This window comes from Rissa tridactyla, chromosome 3, assembly GCF_028500815.1.
Source record: "Rissa tridactyla isolate bRisTri1 chromosome 3, bRisTri1.patW.cur.20221130, whole genome shotgun sequence".
Lineage (NCBI taxonomy): Eukaryota > Metazoa > Chordata > Aves > Charadriiformes > Laridae > Rissa > Rissa tridactyla.
The window spans coordinates 7,886,137-7,911,131 of NC_071468.1; the positions used below are offsets into that span (position 1 = coordinate 7,886,137).

At 41.2% G+C, this 24,995-nt stretch overlaps 1 protein-coding gene across 1 annotated transcript in view; it reads right to left on the reverse strand.

The window, feature by feature from the left end:
• Positions 1 to 24,995, reverse strand: part of EML6 (EMAP like 6) — a 135,901-nt gene that overhangs the window by 64,484 nt on the left and 46,422 nt on the right. Inside the window, exons 4-8 of the mRNA XM_054194466.1 lie at positions 22,909 to 23,007; positions 20,817 to 20,885; positions 17,864 to 18,049; positions 15,841 to 15,976; positions 13,393 to 13,594 (exon numbers count right to left, since the gene is read on the reverse strand). Coding sequence (XP_054050441.1) covers positions 13,393 to 13,594; positions 15,841 to 15,976; positions 17,864 to 18,049; positions 20,817 to 20,885; positions 22,909 to 23,007 — 692 coding nt within the window. The remainder of the gene's footprint in view (positions 1 to 13,392; positions 13,595 to 15,840; positions 15,977 to 17,863; positions 18,050 to 20,816; positions 20,886 to 22,908; positions 23,008 to 24,995) is intronic.

Here is a 24,995-nt window from a genome sequence, read left to right on the forward strand (position 1 = left end):
CTGTAATGTGATACTGTATGGAGTTTTACAGCAAGCTTTACAGAAAGAAACAATTAGGCTGGATGGAAGATACTACTGGGATTTCTAGGTACAAGCTTTGGGATAGTAACATTTAATATTTTCACTAAAGACACTGGCACAAAAGATGAGAATGAGATTTGCTACGGACAGTAAGCCGGGAGGCACTGTGAACCCAGAGACGGATTTATCATATTGGAAGAAACAGAGGTTTCTTGATGATGAAACAAATAGACATGGAATGAAACTTAACCAAAGCCCACACTTTCAGAGCCTTGCGTCTAGCACTGTGCTGTAAGCTTAAAACATGAGTGGCACCAGCAAAAAGAGTAAGATCTCACACTATTTTTCAATTATAGAATGGCTATGATCCATGAGTGAATTCCAGACAGGAAAAAGGAAATTTTATCCTAACGTATATCCTGGGTGCTATTCCAGAAGGTACACAAAAACAACACATAGTGACCTCATCTGGCATGTTCTTTATAAGTTATTTTGAGAAATCAGAATAAAAACAGGAACATATGCAGTGAAAGATTATTAGTATGATTAAGAGAATGAAGACTGTGTCACAATAAAGAAGACCAAAAGAGTTTAACTTTTATACCTTAGTGAAACAAAGGCCGGGAAGGGACAGTATTGCTTCCAAAAATACATCAGTAGGATAAACGTCAAAGAAGGAGAAAAAGTTATGTTGAAGGACCATGTTGGCACTAGAACAAATAGCATAAACAGAACATTGAGTATAGTCTGAAAAGAAGGACGTTTCTGACCACCCCAGCAGTAACATTTAGATACAGCCCTGAAATAGAGTAACAGGAAGAAAAAAATAGAGTTCGATAAATTTAAGAAAAGGATTTGACTGCCTGCATTGAGTAAGAAACCCTTTGGGCCTTGTCAGGTTAATGTTATTAGGATCAGTCTAGAATCAGTAACCCCGAATGATGCTGGTTTCCTCTTAGGCTGAAAGAATTCAAGGATGTGAAAGAACTTGAAAAGGCTTCTCTCTGATAAAATTACAAGTACCACTTCCTGGCGAAAAAATTGAATGTGGGATGCTAAAACTGTTTTCAAAGACAAAACACAGGTAGATAAGATGCAAGATTCTTAGCAGCCTTGCTAGGTAGAAGCTATAAGCCCAATACAATAAAGAATGAACCAGAAAGAATTTGGAAAGATTTCAAAGGAAATATCAGGATAAAATTTGCCTCCAAAATGTTGCTTTCACATGGATTACTTTGACCAGTACATTAGAAGTGTAATTGCAATACATGGCAGTGCAAGCAGAATAATTCCATTTTCTTTAAAAAAAGAATTTCTTGAATTGATAGATGGGTAATTCCAAATACAGGCTTTTAAACAGAAAAAAAAAACCCCAAAAACATTTTGCATACATACAGGCATTTGTACATACAACTGACAAAATAAAAGTCTGGCTTTCCTTATGAAAATAGAAAAAGTAACTCTTCTGGCAAAATACTTAGAATCATAGAATAGAATCATAGAATGTGTTGGGTTAGAAGGGACATTTGAAGGTCATCTAGTCCAACCCCCCTGCAGTAAGCAGGGACATCTTTAACTAGATCAGGTTGCTCAGAGCCTCATCAAGCCTGGCCTTGAATGTCTCCAGGGATGGGGCCTCCACCACCTCTCTGGGCAACCTGTTCCAGTGCCTCACCACCCTCACTGTAAAGAACTTTTTCCGAATGTCTAATCTAAACCTGCCCTGCTCTAGTTTAAAGCCATTGCCCCTCGTCCTATCGCTACATGCCCTTGCAAACAGCCCCTCCCCATCTCTCCTGTAGGCCCCCTTTAGGTACTGGAAGGCTGCTATGTGTCCCTGGAGCCTTCTCTTCTCCAGGCTGAAAAACCCCAACTCTCTCAGCCTGTCCTCACAGCAGAGGTGCTCCAGCCCTCGCATCATCCTCTGGACCCACTCCAACAGGTCCATGTCCTTCTTGTGCTGAGGGCTCCAGGGCTGGACACAGGACTCCAGGTGGGGTCTCACGAGAGCAGAGCAGAGGGGGAGAATCACCTTCCTGGACCTGCTGGCCATGCTTCTTTTGATGCAGCCCAGGATGCAATTGGCCTTCTGGGCTGCAAGCACACATTGCTGGCTCATGTCCAGCCTTTCACGCACCAGTACCCTCCAAGTCCCTTTCTGCAGGGCTGCTCTCTGTCACATCATCCCCCAGCCTGAATTGATAACGAGGGTTGTCCCGACCCAAGTGTAGGACCTTGCACTTGGCCTGGTTGAACTTCATGAGGTTTGCTCACGCCCACCTCTCTATCTCGTCCAGGTCCCTCTGGATGACATCCCGTCCCTCTGGCACATCGACCGCACCACTCAGCTTGGTGTCATCGGCAAACTTGCTGAGGGTGCATTTGATCCCACTGTCTATGTCACTGATGAAGATATTAAACAGCACCGGTCCCAGTACGGATCCCTGAAGGACACCACTTGTCACTCCTCTCCATCTGGACATCAAGCCATTGACCACTACCCTCTGGATGCGACCATCCAGCCACTTCCTTATCCACCAAAGAGTCCACCCACCAAATCTGTATCTGTGCAACTTAGAGAGAAGGATGTTGTGGGGGAACGTGCCAAAGGTCTTGCAGAAGTCCAGACAGATGGTATCCGTAGCTCTCCCCTTGTCCACTGATGTAGTCACTCCATTGTAGAAAGCCACTAGGTTGGTCAGGCAGGACTTGCCCCTGGTGAAGCCATGCTGGCTGTCTCGAATCACCTCCCTGTCCTCCATGTTGTTTTTGGAAAACAACACTGCATGTTGTACTTATGCATGTTGGTTTTGGAAAAGCCAGATAACTAAACTATTTCTGTATAAACAGAGTATGTATTTGCAAATAAGGCAAAGATATATTTTTACCATTCTTTGGCAACTTTCCTGTGCGTTTGTTTAAATGACTGAGTTTAAAAAAAGCCTAAACAGGCTCATGAAACTTTATTTTATTAGTCAACATTCCAGTCTTTTCTGTCATATACCTGACAGATGAGTTTATTTAGTGGAGCACATACTGATTACAGCCCCCCAAGAGGTTTACTAGCAACCACTCCGTTTGCAGAAAAAGCCATGGCTCATGGCAGAAGCTTTACTGCTGCTTTGTTTCGTTGAATTGGCAGAACGATGCTCCACATCATAAAAAAATCAGAGATATAAATATTCAAACGGATTCATATAAAAACAGGTTCTAATCAATCTTCTTATAAATGCAGGAATACAGAAAGAGATCATTCAAGAAGACAGACAGTGTAGTGAAGATGTTCTGCCAGAACAGCAGTTACTTGTGGTCCTGCAGCTAGATGTTCCCACATGACATTACAAAAAGACATGTGAGTTCCATTGAACAAATGTAATAAATAATTCTGTATGCCTATTAGCATTCAGATGGGAATGATGCTTTTTTCCTGTTCCTGTTGTAAGAGACAGGAAGCGGGCAGCTTTCCTAGTCGACGCTGTTTTGAAGTTTAAAATGTAGGAAACCTACATTCGGCTGGAGCCTTCTCTCAGCTGTGCTAGGGAAAATCTACAGTAATTCCCCTTAACTCTACAGAGGGCCTTTTCATTTAGACGTGTCACTTAAACATGAGAATATAATCTGGCCCACTAAATACTTTTATTTGAAAAACAATTTAATTTATACTATACAGCCACTCTTTTCAAAATAACGCGATAACCAAATACAGAGAAAAATTACACAATGAAGAGCAATATAGAAACATTCCTGTCGATGCAATTTTATTATTGAAAAAAAATTGTTAAGAAAATTTTTTGTGTACTTTTTTATCTAAATGAAAATATTTATATATTCCACTGGAATTCCTCACATGAAGCATTAGTATATAAAAAAAAAAAGCACAGTCTGAACTAGAATTCAGATCCCACATTCTGTAGTGCCTAAACAGCTAAACAGATGTGCGACGTAGTGCAGTAAAATACCTGTAACGTTAGCAAATGCACATTTTATAGAATGGCAATGTTCAAAGGCATCAGTAATAGAATAATCATTATAACTGATAATAACCATGAGAGCACCACAAATTAAGGCCGTACGTGCACAAAGAGCATGCTTGAGCAGTCTTTCATAGAGGCGCACAAGTTTGTTCCACGCACACTTTGAGTCATCAGTACATGATCCAGTTCCATGCCAGAGCTGAATTACCATATGTCCTGTTTCCAGCAGGGATAGGGTTAATTCTGCCCAGGCTCTGGCAGGGACACAGGTATTCCATCCCATGTGAGTCATGCCCAGTCTGTAGCCGGGAGCTGCCGGGGGAGGGGGAAGGAAGTCCCACTGGGAGCGGGCTGGGGCATCCTGGGTCCAGTCAGTGAGCCGTGGTTCCGTATCGTGTTTGTACATTCCTCTGTCCGTGTTATTGTTGTTGTTTTCTTGTTCCCTTTGCTGTTCTGTTTCACTGCCTTTGTCTCAACCCACAAGTTTTGCCTTTTTCTGCTGATTCTCCCCCCGTGGGGGGAGTTTGAGAGAGCGGCCACATGGTTCTTTGTTGCTGTCTGAGCCTAAACCACGACAGTCCTTTCTGGCGCCCAATGTGGGGCTCGAAGGGTTGAGATAATGACAAATCCAACTAGAGCTTGTTAAAATGAATTTGTTGTGTGCATTTATTGTATTAGTTAAATAGTCGCTGATCACCATGTTGCTTTGTTCTCATGGCTGTGTTATGTAAATTCCTATGTGGTTTATGTACTTCCCGCAATGCGGTTTATCACCTCTGGGAGAGGGATCAGGATTGCCTGATATTGTGTAATATCAGTTTATGATATGATAACATCACTGTTCAGACAGTTATTTTGCGGTGTTTATGTGGTATTGCTGTCCTGCCCATACCTTGGGCACTGTCTCTCGGAATTTATTAATAATCACACTATAGGGGAAACAGGGGGACACACTTTCCCCAGCTCTTCTGTCTCCCTTTTCTCCTTCAGGCCAGGTACAAGAGCTTTTGAGAATTTTTAATATCCTTGGGATGCTCAAACCAGCATGTTCCTATTGTTATGTCTCCTGAATGTGTTCCAGGTGTTATTTATGGTTAAACAACTATTTAAGCCCTGAGGCTGGATAGTCATGGGTGGCATGGCACGTGGGAGAATACAGGCAGGTATCATCCAGAGAACTTCTCACCTACAATGGTCTGGGACTTCACTCCTGAACAATTACAGGACTCTGATGAAGTGATAGAGTATTTGAAAGGAAAATGCTGTTGCTATTCCAGAGAGGCACAACTCACCGCACTGTGCTGGACCCTGGCCAGTATCTACCAAACACTGCTCAATATTATGCAGCACCCTCAGGGGAAAGGGATGGAAACCAGACCAACAGACGCTGTCACTATTCCAATCCTTGCAACAGACACTGCGGCTACTCCCACCCCTGCAACAGACACTGCAGTTACTCCAACCCCGCTGGCAGCCACAGCAGCTGAATCAGGAAACCAACCCCTGCCAGTAACAGTTGTCCCCATACAGAAGAAAAAGTACAGAAAGAAATTAGTTCACTTAGTAAGGGGTGACAATGAACCAGGGCCATCACGAGAACAGGAAGAAGAGGCAGAACCAGAGATAATCACCCGATCTCTATTCCCTGAGCGACATGCGGGATATGTGAAAAGATTTCAGCCAACTTCCAGGCGAGCACATTGTCACCTGGCCGCTCCAGTGCTGAGATAACGGGGCCAGCAGGCTGGAATTAGAGGGTAGGGAAGCCAGGCAGCTGGGATCCTTGTCTAGGGAAGGAGGCATTGACAAAGTGATTGGGAAAAAGACAGAAGCCCTCAGCCTCTGGAGGCGACTCCTGTTACACGTGAGGGAAAGGTACCCCTTCAGTGAGGATGTTGTATGTCACCCAAGCAAGTGGACCACCATGGAAACAGGTATCCAGTACCTGAGAGAATGAGCCATGTGGGAGATGATTTATTATGACTTGGACAATGCAGACTTACCCACAGACCCCGATGAGGTGCAATGCACAAGGCCCATGTGGTGGAAGTTTGTACGAAGCGCACCATCATCATATGCCAACTCACTGGCAGGAATAGAATGGAAAGGCAAAGAGGGACAAACAGTGGATGAGGTGTCTGGCCGGCTCTGGCAATATGAAGAAAGTCTCTCTTCCCCCCTTGTCTCAGCTGTGGAGAAACTGTCCCAGAAGTTCCAGCAACTTGAAGAGCATGTGTCCTACTCCCCACCTGTATGGGCTAGCATCTCAGCTATTACAGCAGGTGTTTCCCCACTCAAGAGAGAGACTACAGAGGGTACACACCACAAAGCACCCTGGGTTCTACCTGCGTGACCACAGAGAGGACATGAGGGAGTGGGATGGACATCCTGCTTTGATCCTGCAGGCACAGGTACAGCAGCTGCAAAGGAGAACAACAACAAAAGGGGATCCCTCCAGGAAAAGTGCCACCACAGTTTCCAGCGGGCAGTTCCCCCAGCAGAGTAGAAGGCCTGATCTTACTTCTGATCCTCTTGAAGGAACTTCCAAGTCATTTCTGCAAGAAGTGAGTAATGGATACTATGACCAGGATTAGAGGGGCCCTGCCTCCGGCCAGGTGGGGGAAAGGGACAACTTGGTTTATTGGACGGTGTGGATTCAATGGCCTGGCACATCAGATCCACAGGAGTATAAGGCTCTCGTGGACACAGGTGCACAGTGTACCCTAATACCATTAAGCTACAGAGGGGCAGAACCCATTTTTCTGGAGTGACAGGGTCATCCCAAGAGTTGACTGTACTGGAGGCGGAAGTGAACCTAACTGGGAATGAGTGGCAAAAGCATCCCATTGTGACTGGCCTAGAGGCTCCATGCATCCTTGGTATAGATTACCTCAGGAGAGGGTATTTTAAAGACCCAAAAGGGTACCAGTGGGCTTTTGGCATAGCTGCCTTGAAGATGGAGCAAGTTAAACAGTTGTCTACCTTGCCTGGTCTCTCAGAGGACCCTTCTGTTGTGGGGTTGTTGAGGGTCGAAGAACAACAGGTGCCGATTGCTACCACAACGGTGCATCAGCAGCAATATCACACTAACTGAAACTCTGATTCCCATCCATAAACTGGTGCATTAACTAGAAGTTCAAGGAGTGATCAGCAGGACTCCCTCACCCTTTAACAGTCCTATACAGCCGGTGCAAGAATCTATTGGTGAGTGGAGGCTAACTGTAGACTATCATGGCCTGAATGAAGTCACGCCACCGCTGAGTGTTGCCATGCTGGACATGCTAGAACTCCAGTACGAACTGGAGTCAAAGGCAGCCAAGTAGTATGCCACAACTGATACAGCTAATGCATTCTTCTCAATCTCTTTGGTGGCAGAGTGCAGGCCACAGTTTGCTTTCACTTGGAAGGGTATCCAGTGCACCTGGCATTGACCACCCCAGGGGTGGAAACACAGCCCCACCATTTGCCATGGACCAATCCAAGCTGCACTGGAAGAGGGTGAAGCTCCGGAACATCTGCTAAACATTGATGACATCATTCTGTGGGGCAACACAGCAGAAGAAGTTTTTGAGAAAGGGAATAAAATAGTTCAAATTCTTCTGAAAGCTGGCTTTGCCATAAAACAAAGTAAGGTCAAGGGACCTGCGCAGGAGATCCAGTTTTTAGGAATAAAATGTCAAGATGGATGCTGTCAGATCCCAATGATGTGATCAATAAAATAGCAGCTATGTTTCCACCAACCAGTAAAAAGGAAACACAAGCCTTCTTAGGCACTGTGGATTTTTGGAGGATGCATATCCCAGATTACAGTCTAATTGTAAGCCCTCTATATCAAGTGACCCAGAAGGAGAATGATTTTAAATGGGTTCCTGAGCAACGACAAACTTTTGAACAAATCAAACAAGAATAGTCCATGCAGTGGCCCTGGGGCCAGTCCGGGCAGGACAAGATGTTAAAAATGTGCTCTACACCACAGCCGGGGAGAACAGCCCTGCTTGGAGCCTCTGGCAGAAAGCACCAGGGGAGACTTGAGGTCAACCCCTAGGGTTTTGGAGTCAGGGATACAGAGGATCTGAAGCCCGCTACACTCCAACAGAAAAAGAGATATTGGCAGCATATGAAGGGGTTCGAGCTGCTTCGGAAGCGGTTGGTACAGAAGCACAGCTCCTCTTAGCACCTCGACTGCTGGTGCTGGGCTGGATGTTCAAAGACAGGGTCCCCACCACACATCATGCAACTGATGGTACACGGAGTAAGTGGATTGCACTGATCACACAGTGAACTCGAATGGGAAACCCCAGTCGCCCAGGAATTCTGGAATTGATCATGGACTAGCCAGAAGGCAAGGATTTCGGAATGTCACCAGAGGAGGAGGTGACGTGCACGGAAGAGGCCCCACCATATAATAAACTACCAGAGAAATGGGAACAAATATGCCCTGTTCACTGATGGGTCCTGCCGGATTGTAGGAAAGTTTTGAAAGTGGAAGGCTGTTGTGTGGAGTCCTACACGACAAGTTGCAGAAGCCAGTGAAGGACAAGGTGAATTAAGCCAGTTTGCAGAGGTGAAAGCCATTCAGCTGGCCTTGGACATTGCCGAGTGAGAAAAATGGACAGTACTTTATACTGATTCGTGGATGGTGGCAAATGCTCTGTTGGGGTGCTACAGCAGTGGAAGCAGGGCAACTGGCAGCGCAGAGGCAAACCCATCTATGGCAAAATATTGCTGCCCAGATAGAGAATCTGGTTGTGAAAGTACATCACGTAGATGCCCAGGTACCTAAGAGTCGGGCCACTGAGGAACATCAGAACAACCGGCAGGTGGATCAGGCTGCTAAGACTGAAGTGACTCAGGTGGATCTGGACTGGCAACATAAGGGTGAACTATTCATAGCTCGACAGGCCCATGACACCTCAGGCCATCAAGGAAGAGATGTGACATATAGATGGGCTCGTGACCGAGGGGTGGACTTGACCACGGACACTATTGCGCAGGTCATCCATGAATGTGAGATATGTGCTGCAATCAAGCAAGCCAAGCGGTTAAAGCCTCTTTGGTATGGAGGGCGATGGCTGAAATATAAATATCGGGAGGCCTGGCAGATTGGTTATATCACACTGCCACAAACCTGTCAAGATATGCTCACAATGGTGGAAGCAACCACCGGATGGCTGGAAACATACCCTGTGCCCCATGCTACTGCCCAGAACACTATCCTGGGCCTTGAAAAACAAGTCCTGTGGCAACATGGCACCCCAGAGAGAAATGAGTCAGACAACGGGACCCATTTCCAAAACAGCCTCATAGACACCTCGGCCAAAGAGCATGGTATCGAGTGGGTATATCACATCCCCTATCACGCACCAGCCTCTGGGAAGATAGAACGATACAATGGACTGTTAAAAACTACACTGAGAGCAATGGGTGGTGGGACTTTAAAACATTGGGATACACATTTATCAAAAGCTACCTGGCTAGTTAACACCAGGGGATCTATCAATCGAGCTGGCCCTGCCCAATCAAAACTTCCATGTACTGTAGAAGGGGATAAAGTCTCCGTAGTGCACATGAAGAATATGCTAGGGAAGACAGTCTGGGTTAGTCCTGCCTCAGGCAAAGGCAAACCCATCCGTGGGATTGCTTTTGCTCAAGGACCTGGGTGCACTTGGTGGGTGATGTGGAAGGATGGGGAAGTCCAGTGCATACCTCATGGGGATCTCATTTTGTATAAGAATAGCCAATGAATCAAATTGTATGATGTTAACTGCTAAATAACCCTGCCACTGTATGTCCTCATTACTATAATTGCTATCAGTTGTACTACAGTAAGAATCACCCAAATTAAGGGCAGATGGACTTTGATGAAAAACTGAGTAAAGCACAGCAGTGATGGGATCAGAACCGACCTCAGCAGCTGGTGGCCAGCAACTTCCTCAAGATCTACATCATCAACCCATGGACCATGGGCATGAGCCACAGCGGGTACACCAGCCACATGCTCCGAAACTACAGCATGCAACAGTCCAGCACCACACAGCATCTCACCTGCCCTGAGAGACTGTTCTAACAGATGTACCCCAAAGTCATGGATTAAATGAACTCAACAGACATTTTATAGGGATGGCCAACAGACTAAGGGCATTATATCTGTATGGATATATATGTATACATATATAGATATATATATAAAAGACAGTGGACAGTGGTGGCAATTCATTGGAACCTGTAAGATCTGGGCATGACATAGATGGTATGGAATAAGGGATGGATAATGTCCTGGTTCTGCCAGGGATAGGGTTAATGCTCTCCAGGCTCTGGCAGGGACACAGGTATTCCATCCCATGTGAGTCATGCCCAGTCTGTAGCTGGGAGCTGCCAGAGGAGGGGGAAGGAAGTCACCACTGGGAGCGGGCTGGGGTGTCCCAGGTCCAGTCAGTGAGTGGTCGTTCATAATCGTGTTTGTACATTCCTCTGTCTGTGTTAATGTTGTTTTCTTGTTCCCGTCTCAACCCACGAGTTTTGCCTTTTTCTTCCGATTCCTCCCCATGTGTGGGGGAGCTCGAGAGAGCAGCCATGTGGTTCTTTGTTGCTGTCTGAGGCTAAACCACACCACCATGTTAACCAACAGATGAGTCCAAGATAACAAATCCAAAGTCTTAGCATGGCTTATTAGCTTGAGGGCAGTACAATGCTAAACCCAGCTTTGCAGCTCTTGTTTCAGAACTGGTTTGCATCCTACCAGAATGCAGGCAGTGTGAATTTGTGCCTGTCTACACAACTGTGTAGACCAACCCAAGCAGAAGAGACTATCCATGCATTTTATAAACTGAAAGAAATAACTGCAGTAGTAATAATACTAATGTGTAGGAAACAGGGAGAGAACATGACTGTAGTGAACAACTGGTAGTTTTGTTAGTTTCACAATTTGGATTTTAATAATGGTTAGAAGAGATGAGGGGTGGCAGGAATAGGAAACCAGTGCAAGTAAAAAGATAGAAAGGAAAGGGAAAAAGATATTCCAACTGACAATGAAGCTTCAAGGCAGAGGTGAATCATAATGTGGAGTCTGAAGCAACATAAATGAGAAGCTGTATGTATGGTAGGAGATTGATTCTTCCCCTTGAAATATGGCCAAATGGTAAAATCCCCATGTATGTTTCTGAAATAAGTTGACTAGTAGTCCATAAAAACTGAAAAACTGTTTGGTAACTGCCTGGGGTTGATTTGAAAATATAGAATCATAAAATCATAGAATGATTCAGGTTAGAAGGGACCTTAAAGATCATCTAGTTCCAAGCCCCTGCCATGGGCAGGGACACCTCCCACTAGACCAGGCTGCTCAAAGCCCCATCCAGCCTGGTCTTGAGCACCTCCAGGGATGGGGCATCCACAACTTCCCTGGGCCACCTGTTCCAGTGTCTCACCACCCTCACAGTAAAGAATTTCTTCTTGATATCCAATCTAAATCTACCCTCCTTCAGTTTGAAACCGTTACCCCTCGTCCTACCATTACATTCCCTGATAAAGAGTCCCTCCCCACCTCTCCTGTAGGCCCCCTTTAGGTACTGGAAGGCTGCTATAAGGTCTCCCTGGAGCCTTCTCTTCTCCAGGCTGAACAGGCCCAACTCTCTCACTCTGTCCTCATAGCAGAGGTGCTCCAACCCTCGCATCATCTTCATGGCCCTCCTCTGGACCCGTTCCAACAGGTCCATGTCCTTCTTGTGCTGAGGGCTCCAGAGCTGCATGCAGTACTCCAGGTGGGGTCTCACCAGAGCACAGTAGAGGGGTAGAATCACCTCCCTGAACCTGCTGGACATACTTCTTTTGATGCAGCCCAGGATCCGGTTGGCTTTCTGGGCTGCAAGCGCGCATTGCCGCTCATTTTGAGCTTCTCCTCAACCAACACCCCCAAGTCCTTCTCCTCAGGGCTGCTCTCAAGCCATTCTCCACCCAACCTGTATTTGTGCCCTGGATTGCCCCGACCCAGGTGCAGGACCTTGCACTTGGCCTGGTTGAACTTCATGAGGTTCACACGGGCCCACGTCTCTAGCTTGTCCAGGTCCCTCTGGATGGCATCCCTTCCCTCCAGTATGTTGACTGCACCACACAGCTCAGTGTCATCGGCAAACTTGCTGAGGGTGCACTCAGTCCCACTGTCCGTGTCTCCGACGAAGATGTTAAACAGCACTGAGGAACGCCTGAGGAACACCACTTGTCACTGGCCTCCACTTGGACATTGAGCCAATCAATCAAGTAATCAAATTATCTATATAGGATGAAAAGCAGTCATCATCCACCTGGCATAGGGTTGGAGAAAAACCCAATGGATGGGTTAGAAATTAGGATAGTAGGGTCAGGAGAAACCGCTAAAGGAGGACATTAGGGGATTCAGAGCTTGGGAAACCAAGATGTCATGAACCCTGTTCTATGTGCTGTTCTGAAACGGGCAGGGCTTCAGGGTAAGAGCAGAATCTTAATCTGAGGAAAGACTCATGAGACTGCCATAAAAAACCTCAGTCTTCCAAAAATCTCTCCGGTCCCCATGATCGCTTTGGTGATCAGGAAAATCTCAATCTCTTTAATAGCAGGTAAATAGTGACAATGGGGCATTATCCATGTCCAGTTGAGATAAGACATAACAGCTGTGTGGGTATGGGAGTACATCCACTACAATGAGAATCTTAGCTTAACTTCCAAAGTTTACAGTAAAGTCTTATTAAGCATATTAAAAATGCTTCATTTTTTTCAGAGGCTTACCAATTTGCCAAATTTTAAGAGGGACAGGAAAAGTAACACCCTTGACTTTGTGACAAATTCCACAAATATATGTACAAAGCTTCAAATCTCTGCTGCAAAGGCCCGAGGCACAAATGCTACAACTACACACCTGAAGGATCTTTCTCACTAGAGTAAACCAGTGCATTTTCAGTAATCTAATTTTCTGGCATTTTAACTGAATTGGTTTTAGATCAGATTTTCTAAACGCTCATGGCCGAGTCAGACACCTGCTGTGTAAAACATTGGTCAAAGGTATTTAGGTTTTAGGCTTGTCGTATATTATTAACAGAAGGGAAATACGAGGTGACCATTCTCCATTTAGATACCTACACCTGCTGTTCAGAAAAGTAATGAGTTAGTACTTAAAGCAGAGCATATAAATCCAGCACGTTTTGAACACAAACACCAATTACTTTTACATGGTGCGTGAAGCCCAAATGTGAGGGCTGAAGAGAGAAAGTATTAGCTGCTAAGAAAAACACGGGGGAAAAAATGTTGTCTTAATGGAGTCTTAACATAAGGCCAGAAAATAAATTACAACTATGTCAAATTGACATTGGTTAAAAATGACGTGTACATGAATGAATGGACTAAAAAAGTAAATAAGATCTAGCCTTACCGTACAGATCGATCATCACTGCCTGTGACTGCTAAAGGCTTCTTTGGATGGACTGCCAGGGCCCAGAGTTCCCCTTCACAATGACCCTGCATAATCAGCATGGGTTTATCTCTCTCTCTTACTAGCACCTCAAATATTTCACTGTCCTGTGTCCCAGCTAAAAGTCTGTCTGCTTTCCAACAGACACTTCGGATGGATAAACCTGACAGGGGACAAAATAATCTTAGATTAATAGCAACGAAAAGATAAAGTGATAGTCAGTACAGTGAAGACCATTAAGACTTCAAGAGTTAATTTTTAACAACTTTTAAGCTTTGACAGTGAAGTTTAATAATACATCACAGCCGATTAAATCTCAAAACAGTTCTATTAAATTATCTCCATTTGTCAGAAAAACAGAAGGCTCAAGCCTGGGAAAATGCTGAGTATCTAACATTTTTGCTGCCAGTTTCTCAAGAGATCAAGCTCTTATTCTTTGAGTAGACCTTGGGAATTTACTTAGAAAAAAAACAATTCAATTTCACATGATTTGAAGATCTAAATTTTCAATTAGGCAAGGTTCCGGTGACTGAAGATGGTTTTATTCCTCTTTTCAGTACTTCACTTTTTTGCACATTTAAATAAAATGTTGAATGAAATTTTCATGGTTTGAGCCCATGTTATCACAATTCTCTACTTTTGTCCCAATTGGTAGATAAGAGAGATGGTAGAAATAATGGCATCAAGTTTGAATCACTCCATAGCAGGTAGTCTAATGAGAATTCACCTTCAATAAGCCCTTCCTTGATTTAACTTCCACGAAGACCAAAATCTCTTCTTTGTCAGCCTGTAGAAGGATAGCTAGGTGCTTTCTACAAACAATGTGCTAGAAGAAGATACCCTGATGAATATTACAGCTCTGGAATGTAAGTTATAATTCTGAAGTAATAATTTTCCACAGCAGATAACTACAGTCAATTAAAAGTAACTGAAGTCAGAGAAAGTCTGTTTTGCATTGAGTGTGGACACATCCCAGGCAGCAGTAAGAGCAAAATAATGGCTTCTATTCTGGTTTCACAAATATGTGGGATAAAGCTCCCTCCCAGAATCACTTTCCAAAGAACCAAGGAGGTTGAAGATGCTTGTTTCATGTGTAAATCCTGCTTTCTCTGTGCCGCCCTTCATAGATGTTATTCTGACTTTTATGAGGAATGGCCTGCCTGCAAGACTGGTATTAGCCAGACTGATCTGTCTAACCCACATGTACAGGCTTATTTCTCCACAATTTTTAGAAAGTCTTTCTAAATTGATCAGAACTGCTGTAAATGGTCATAAGGTCATTGTTTTCTAGAAATGAATGCTAAACATTATGATTCTGGCGGCAAAAACCTACATAAAGCCGGAACTACAGAGCAAAGGGACTACAGGTTGGGTGTATTTGACAACTTTTTTGAGGGCTAAATTCCATGAGCTGACACTACAGTAAGGCACACTGGTGGAGAGCAGTGTTCATCTAAGCCTGCTGGCAGCTTGCTTGTTGGATAAGCCTAGATATTGCAAACCTATGCATTTTACAAGTATTAGAACCATCAGCTGATCTGGTTTAATTAAGATGAAAAATAAACAGAACGAGCTTGTTACCAGAACACATGCCAAAATAACCATAATTGCGAAAGAAAATTTTATCCTTCTTAGGTGCCTCTTGACCATTCCAGTGGTAATTTTAATATGAAAACTAGGTCTAAAAACATAAGCTAAAAAGCAGGGGAAGTTAACACTAACCATTACAAAGTTGGCTGCCAGAAGGGTATAAAACCTACTTCAAACCAGCAAACGGACTGCACGTTTCTCTCAATTCAAAGGGATGTGTAGAATTCCCAGAAGACTAAGATCTTGATATATATATAGCATGCGTTATGATCTATGGAGATTATAAGCGCCCTGAGACTCTAATCATAAAATAAAGGGATGACGAAGCTCATAGGAAGCATGATTAGATTCAGCAAATATGATGGTCAAGAATTTGATAGCATTCTCTCTATTAAATATGCCAAGCGCTACCATTCCAAATGAACCTAATGGAGTGCTCAGGTTCTCAGCATCTTTGAATATCAGGTTCTGGAAATCTCAATTAATTAAATGAATTGCAAGTAATTAATTAAGTTAAAGATTGGCTAACTTAATTCTCTTATTTTTTTTGTTTAATTAGTTTTTCCTTATTTTCTTGTATTTGCATGGTGGGGAGCAGAAACTATAAGCACTCCTCTGTTTATACTACGAAACATGGAAATCTCTTCAGGCTACATCATTGTCAGAGAAAAAAGGGAATACAGTCATTAAGAAAAAAAACAACAACGGTACATTTGTTGTTGTTAAACAGGAGAGACATTTATGCTTCAAATTAAATTGTGTCATAATGCATTATCTAGATGGATTATGTGAAAAAACATTAAAGTAATAGCTCATTACCTTTGTATCCTTGTTCAGTCTCCCTTAGGTCAATTTTAGTAATTGGTTTGAAATCAGTGTCCCATAACCGAATGCAACCATCTCTCCCTCCAGTGGCAAAACCTTCCTCACAAGCATACATACTAAAAATTCCAGCCTGTTAATCAATAGTATAACAAGTTTTAAAGTTCTTTACAATTGATTTAAACACACAAAGGAAATGGTTTTGAACAGACTCTTGTTAAAGGCTAGAAACTGCTAGGCAGTAAAACGTTGTCCATCCAGAAAGCAAACCAGCAAGCACAGGGGGATACTTTTATTTCAAGTGCTCCCACTTTAGTGATTTATGAAATTTTTGTACGAATAGCAGTGACACAGCCTATTTGCAGAACTTTAAATTTGGGTTAGTTAATATTATTATGAGGATTATTAAAAAAAATAATAGAACACTTAAAATAAATAGTTACCCAGAATAAACAAAAACAAGCAAACAAGCAATACAAATAATCTTACAGGTGTGGAGATGATTGAGACATTCTTTCATGAATTCAGTTCAGACATCATTTGGAATCTGACAGGAACTGAAAGAGTGTCAATTCATTCTCTTTGTCGAAAGACAAGTTTCTACTACAGTTTGAATTTCTTCTTCTATTTTTGAAAACGCCTCATTATTGACGACTGTGCTGTACTACCTTGGAACAGCTCATGGAATGCCTGCTGATTCAGTGTTTTATTAGGAGAACCTCTCAATTAAGAGACAAGTTGAACTGCATGGAAATCAATACAATGAAGAGAGGACCTCTTAAAAGTGGCCTTGTTCAATGTCTTAATAAATTAATATTTCTAATAATTAATTACATAAAGATTAGAAACTGGTCAAGAGAACACGGATTAGCCATGGCAAACCCCATAATTGATGAGGATGAAACAGAACACATTATATAGAAAGAGATTGTATTTAATCATTCTAATGAATCTAAATAAAACTCTGCAAACAAAACTCTGCAAATACACTACAGGGTTTTATTGTTTGCCAAAGATATTTCCATGTTATTGCAGCTGCATATAACCACAACCTGGCAATTACACGGTAGTTCTGCAGGGACGATGTCCCGCTGACTTCAGTCTGACTGTTTCATAAATTAGGGATTACTTCTATAAATAACGATTACTCTCTTGAACACTTAGATCTAATCTGAAAAGCTACTATGAATCTTGATGGACTAGCAACATAACTAACACTGTTAGGTTTGCATTGCTCTTTCTAGAAAGCTGCCAGAAGAAAACTATAGTGACGACTGTTAGATTTCATATCACTCTTCTAAGAAAAATACTTGTTTCCTTCTGTTCAAAAAACCCATGCTAGAATGCCATTAGCCACAATCATATTCAAAAGAGGAGCAGTTCTCAAATACATTAGAAACAAGACATGAAAATCCTACTGTGCCTTTACTGCAGGAACATGAGAGACATAAATTTATATTAGACTGGTTAGAAATCTAACATGATCCTATACATCGCCTTTCTCTCTGTAATTAGAAGTCTTCCAAAGTAGGGGGGTTGTTATGAAGCCAACTGGAGTAAACTGTCTTCGGAATATGGTCAGAGTGCAATTCACAGATTAAACAGCCTTACTGCACTTGGAAGCTTTGATGAAGAGTCGGTCTACAGTGCTGGGAATTATAGCAGTAAAACTCTATGTGAAACAAGATCATTTGGTTACGAACCATTTTTAGGTAAACTGATCATAACTGAAGCTACTCAATCTGTGAAACTTTAGATTTAGAAACTTCACTTTAGATTTATTCTTGGTTAAACCAATGCTATAAATATCAGTAGTTCTGTCAATATCAGTTCAGCAGCTACCATCTGCTGACAATTTATAAACAAAGTATAAGATTACATGTAAATTCTTAACTGATGAACAGTCTTAGACAATCTTCTAACCTGAAACAGAAGAAAATCTTCATATATAAGCCTTCAAGAAGTTTTTCAATTCAATGAACAACTCATTTCAGAAACCGACGTTAAAAACACAACTTACACTATGTGCTCCTTGAATTGTGCGGACTAAGTTTAGCCCTTTCCAAACATAGATGTCTCCATTTAAAGCACCAGAGTACGTGATATCTTCTTTTGCACATGCTAAACAAAGGATAGTTTGGAGATCTCCTGTTTTACCAAATATTCCTCTCTTTGCTGTCAGCGCGTTTCCACACAACGTCCAAAACTGTGAAATGTAAATGGCGTATTAGGAAAAATTTCTGCAGCATTTCTGTTTTTTTCATATTACTGTGCAGATCTCACAGATGTACATCCTTACAGAACACTGTCTGGACAGACACTTAAATGATTCCTGTTCTCCTATCAGAATGCCCATGACTCCAAAAACTGCCCACTTACCAAGGAAATCCCCAGGCAAATGCTGTTCAGTCTAAAAACAAAACAAAATGATCAAACTGTTTGAGAAAGTGAGGCACAATTCTGATTCACTATTGCTACACTACCCTTTCTCATTATTTCACTGTCTTTTATCATGTTGTGCTGGGTGACATCTGTCAATGTGAATGAACACTTTTTAAAGGCAGGAACGTCCCATTTTTTCTTGTCTGCAAAACTTAAAACACACCTGTGGTTCTGAAGTAATAAAATACCTGATCTTAAAGAAATTATGTGCCCGGAGTAGACATTTCTGCCCTTTTCCAGTGCACTGAAAGAGATATGCCCTTCAAATATAGATACATTTACTGAGAAACCATCTGCTGGACGGAGACTGCGCATGCTTGTACATGAAACAACTCTCTGACTATGATAGTGGTAGGTTCTCTAAGTGTGGAACGGTGACTTTCTTGACTTCTACACAGACATAGTAACATTCTGCAAAAAACAACGCAAGACCGACTGGGGAAAAGAGTCAAGAGAACATGAAGTTTGTCTTAGAAGGGTGTCTTTAGTGGCTGGCTATAAATAACATATTCTTTCTTTTTGAATCAGAGTGCTTTTTTTTTTTTTTTCCTAAATAAACACAATTTTATCAAGCAGAGAGGATAGTCAGTGCATTCAGTTTCCCCTGAAGGATCAGACCTTCCAGGGTAGGCGGACTAAAGAGAATTTCAATTAGATGCATAAGAGAAGTGCTGAAATATCCAGGCCTGCCAGCACTAGAAGTTCTGGACACGTGTGGAAACAGAACACTGAATCATAGTCCTGAATGGATTTGCCAACTCAGGTCTTTATTAGCTGAGGTGTCTACGTTCTGTGGTCCATTGCACACTGAAAAGAGACTTTCAGAGACTGGACAGGAATATTGAAGTGTTTGACATAGATGCATAACGTCTATCTCATTCCCACTTTACGTGCTTACATCTCTTCATGGCTCTAAGCTGAATTTTTAGGTCTTTCTCTTTGTACTCACTCCTATGAAATTCCTCTAAAGCTGAATTCCAGAGAATCCTTGGATCAAGGATTTTTATTTCAGATCCTTCTCTATTTCTAATTCGATTAAATTTTCCCATTGCCTCTTAACATGAGCCAATTTACAAGAAGGCAGCAGGAACACTTCCCCCAGGGCTTTGATGCTGTGAGTAAAACGTATACTCTCCTTACTTCTGGTTCACTGTAGAAAGGCAAGAAAACTGGTAGCAGTGTTAGGAAACGGGTGGAGGGAGGATCCTAAGCTCAGTGAGAGATTCCTTAGCACCTAGGCTTTACCGCCTCTTCTAATATCTGCTCAGCCAAATAAGCCAAATAGAACCGAAACACTAAAGGAAGAGATGGCACTATTCCCAAGCATTCGTCTCGATTCTCAAAGTGATACAATTACTTTAGAGCTGTTCTTTTTCTTTGTTTCAAGTTAAAGTAATTATCACATTCCCACAGCCTTATAATGAATGGCAAGTATACAGACTGCTGTTTGAGCATCACTGTATGGAAATATCTAACCATCACACACACTCCCCTTTTTTTTATGTGCCTGTATCGATATCTATTTACTTTGCCTGGTATTATGCATGTTCAGGGTAATTACAACCATTTTAAAAAGAATACAGGTGCCAAACAAAGACAGGTTTTGGAAAACAGCTCGCAGAATACAACAGATGGTACCACTTCTGCCAAAACCACCCACAGTTTGAAAGCAGTGGTGGTTTTAAGGGCACAAGCTTCTCAGTAACCAGAACTAGAGATATTAACTGGTTTCCTAAACTTCTAGTTAAAGCTCTTCCCACTCCAATCATGTGAAATAATTGCCATCTGTTAGGAATGCTTTTGATGAGACAGGAGAAAAATAGAAACCCGCACGGAATATTGGCAAGCAGGATTTCTTTCTAAGCTTTTTACAAGCACGAGAATGTTTTGTCCTAAACTTACAGTATGTATCTAGGTTCATATGTAAATCGCCTCCAGAAAAGAGAGCAAATAGTGAGGCCCTAGAGTTTTCATCTGTTCATCTCTGCAGGTCTTGCAAACCTTCCCTGCAGTGTTCCTACCAATGCTGGTAGCGTGAAAGAACCTGGTCTCGTGGGAGGTGTCCCTGCCCACGGCAGGAGGGTTGGAACTAGATGATCTTTAGGGTCCCTTCCAACCCAAACCATTCCATGATAGGCCAAACAGCAGGTCATTCAATTCATGCTTTTAACTTAGTTCATCCTTAGTTCAGTGACCCTTTGTGATGCTTGATGAGAGAAATCACTAAAGGCTGAGACAATTTTCAAACAATTGGGGTGGAATGGAGAAGGCAGAGAACCCCAAAATTACAAGTGCATAATGATGAAAATTACACCAAATGATCTTCCCACTTTGTTTGTTAAGTGGGTCTGCCTCTCAGTCGCTGCTGAATGGCTAAATTGGCTTCAAACTAAAAGTTTTGCTAAAATGTTCACAGAGAAAAGAGAAAAATATAAACTGCCTTATATTTAAAGCTCTCATCACATAAGAGGAAAAATTTCTTTTGTGACATTTATTTACTTTTTATCAAGTAAACAATAAAAGCTATTTACCTTTATGTGTTTTACTCCACAGCTGACGATTCTATTTGCTTGATACTGATCCCAGGAAATATCGAATATCTGTTAAGAAATACAGTAAGCTGATATTTAAAATTATACAGTAATCGCATTCAGGCTCAGTTTGCTTTTACTAATTTTTAGGCATCATTTCTATTGCAACACGCTATTAAAAATGAAAGAATGCTATTTAGGTAAATTTGGGACTCTCTGTAAACAAAGATGAAGGCAAATAAGCAGGCTTCCTCACATAGTTCTGTCAACGCACCTCGTTCCTGCCTTCACACTATCAATCTGTTCTAGCTCCAAGATATTACTGAATAATCAATATTTACTGTTTCAAATAAAATGGGAATTATGGTGTAAGCTAATGTTCCTTAGTTTAGGAAAGAAAGAGCGGTACATTCCTCTTTATTCGTTATTTTAGGTAAAAGGTACAGTACCTAATTTAACCTGATTACCAAAAGACCTCGGTGACAAATTGGCGAATATCATTCATCTGACCTAATCTACAAAGTTAAAATTGATTTTTTCATTTTGACCAAACTTACAGTGTATTCTATGACTACATGAATATGTCAAATGGAAAATATTGTATGAAGTTTGGAAGCAAAAAGCTTGTATTTTGGCCCAGATTTTCAACAATATGTTATTTTTAGATTTTTCACCTCTGGCATTCAGCTTTTCAGTGCCCAAGCTGAGAACCAACGAAGTTACCACAATCATCAGTTACTTCAGCAAACGTATGTCTGTAGACAAAGACAATGAGACTTTTTGCTGCTTTTAGATCTTTAGCTGTTAAGTATAAATCACAAGAGAATTTCAATCAGTTTACAGGAACGTATTATCTTAAGCCTACCCATAATTCATTTTATATGAAAGGAAGCACTGCCTTCCTACAAAATATTTATCTTCTTTATAAACACCAGGACTTACAGTAGTTCAAGTACTATTTTATTTAAGTGTTGCTAAAACGCACAAGATGTTTCACCTTCAGAAATGCTTTATGACTCCTGCACATTAAATCATCAGAATTTGCGGTCTAATTAGATATGCATTCTTTCCCACTCCCTCTTCAGTGCCAAATCTCCTTTTTCTGGTTGTGAAAGCCTATTTAGGCTAAGATTTTAGTACTTCCTGCTTGTCCTGGAGTCTTCTGCTAATTCAGAACCTGATCTTGTACCTACTGAGGTCAGTAGCAAAACATCCACTGACGTAACTGGAAAGTGAATCAGTTCTGAGAAAGAAATTCAAATAAGGACTAAGATTCTGTTGTGTTGGGAATATGGTAAGTAAAAATGAAGTACCAGATTTATTCAGATGACACACAATCTATCTATGCAGATAGACTGTATGTACACACAAACTGTAAGGAAGGGTTTAGTCTGCTGCTTTGCAGATATAAATACTCCATCATGTGTAGTAAAACATTATAATACCTCAAAATTATAACATTCTAACATGTTATAATATCATACTATGGATAAGAGAAAAGTTGTCAGAATGTGTCCATAATTTATTTTAATGTATGCATCCTTGTGCTTATATATCTTGGGGAGATATTTTGCTTATGCTAAATCTGCTTGAACATTTCCTATCCCGAATAATATTCTAAACTCAGACTTTATCTTTTATATAGATATAAAAGGGATATTTATTCTAAGTATATTTCTCCTACAGGTAACTGTCTTAAGCAAAAATGAAAGGGAGATTATTAAACTTTCCTTCAGAATAAATTGTCTTTTCGACATGTTCAGACAGAACATTATCTTTGTCCACTGGGCTGGCTTTTCACATCTTATATAAAGAGCTATAAATCACCCCAATCAGTGCGTAATTAGAAAGTATTTTCTCCCTAGGCTTCCTAGACAGTCAGCTCAAGAATCCATCATGTGCCTCATTTATTAACACAGTGCTTTATGCTATGTCTGGCACAAAGATAAGAAATAAATACCTTGTTCAGTGTTTTAAAAGCCAGGCAGAATGAACAAAATTATCTTTGAATTAACCTAGCATAAACAAAAATTATTTTTAATAGACTTTCGTAACTCCCAGACAAAATTCAGTAAACCCTTCATATGATTACCCTGTCTGAATGTCCTGTAGCTGTTGCCAGTAGTTTTCCTCTCTTCCAGTCCCAAATACACACTGTATTTTTGGCATCCAGTCCCACTGAAGCTAAACGCTAAGGAAAAACAACAGTAATCCAGTTAACAGAAAATAAACTCAAAAATCAGTTTACTGTAGTTCAGATTATTGTGTGTACAAATGGATTTTCCCATATGTGACTTGTGTTTGAATTACGTTACTAAAGGCACCATCAAGATATTCACATATCATTTACTCACTGGAGAAAACACTGAAACGTCTCATCTTTTCCAAAAAGTCAGGTTATTAATTTCAGGTGACCAATGTCTCAAGAACAATTCTTATCATGAAAGATTTGAGGTGCTTGTTTCAGGTGCACACCATTCGATCATTTTGATCTATTAGCCTGATAATAAAAGCAAATGGGAAATAAAAGCTCTATTTCCAAATAAAATTTTGTTCATTATGTTCATTTTGTTGAGCTTTAGAATCAGAATTGGATATATTTTTAATAATTGCCTTTTACATAGCTTAGTATATCCAATAACCAATTACAACAACTAATAATTTTAATACATTTAAATCTCAATAATGCAAGAAAGAAAAAGAACAACGTAAAATGGAAGGGAAAAATCTTCCTGTCCATCTTGAATTTATTGATAGCAAAAAGTTCAGGTAGGCCTGAATCTCAGTTTCTTTGCACCCTGGTATTGACAATGACTATTTGAATAATTAGGGAAGCGGGGAGAGAAGGTGGATCACACACATCTGCAACATATCCAGAAGATCAGTGGTTCTTGTTTCCCTTCCAGTGACTTTGCTAATGATGTCCAACTTGATGTGAATTCCGTCAGAGTTTCTCTCAAGTGAATAATGCTCTATCTAGTGAATAACGCATAGCTCAACCAATATCCTACCAAGAAATGTACTAAGCAATATGGTATTGATGAGTCACCACCACCACCCCAAAAAAACCCAAAACAACGCATCTAAAACCACCAAAAAACTATTTACAGATTTATACTACAAGTGCCTCTGAGCCCAGGCTACTTTTCTATTGTCTTTCAATGAAATAAAAATACCTGAGGTCTTGTTAATCAAACTGTGAAAGAACCTACTGCAGGAACTTGCAAGACACCAAGTAGTCAGAAGACTTGATTATGATATATTACGTGAAAATCTGTTTGAAAACTCTCCATATATGAGTCTTTGAAATGGCAGATAAAGGTAGGTTCAAAATTTGGGGTTCTGTTGCTAGATGTGATAGAAAAGATTTGGGGTTCAATCTCAGATGTGCACTGAATATCTGCATTTAACCTAGGACAACATGCTTGATTATTAGATATATGGTAATGAAGGAAAAAGAAAATCAAATATGGGAAAGAACAAACATGCTCCTGCCAGTTACCATCATAAAAATATTTATTTTGAGAAAGGACTATTATTGTAGCAAAAATAAGTTTTATTTGTCCTTGAGCAAACTACACCTACCCAGGGATTTGGATGTACTGGTCAAAACACAAGATATTTTTCATGGACCCTTCACTGATTTCCAACTTTTTCTCACCTCTTTTATAGTCTTCTCTTCACCATGGAAACCATGGCAGTACTTATGGTATCTTTTAGATTCATGATGTAAACAGCATCAGACCTGAACTGTAACTACCAGCCAGGAAATTACCATTAGTGGGGTACATGGACAGTGAAAGTACTAGGGAAAATTAAGAAATATTTTATATTTTCTTTTGACATAGGTCTACCGAGGAAGGTCTCCTGCTGGCAGAAAAGTAAAGTGACAAATGCTGAATTTCCTTTTTAGTTGAAACATTAACACTTTTAGTCCTCCTCCTTCTGGAAGAGAATTTGATGGAATTCTGTTCAGAGAATGCACAGAACTACCAGAAGAAAATATCTGCCAAGGAGTTTATGCACATAATTAAACTATTTTTAAATCTACACAGATTTAGAAGATCTGGCTAAAGAAGCCTACTGCTACCGAATGCCAAATTTAGAAATGTATGTATGTATTACGGCAGTGCCCTCCCCACTCCATTAAAAAAAAAAAATAATAATTTTTTAGAAAGT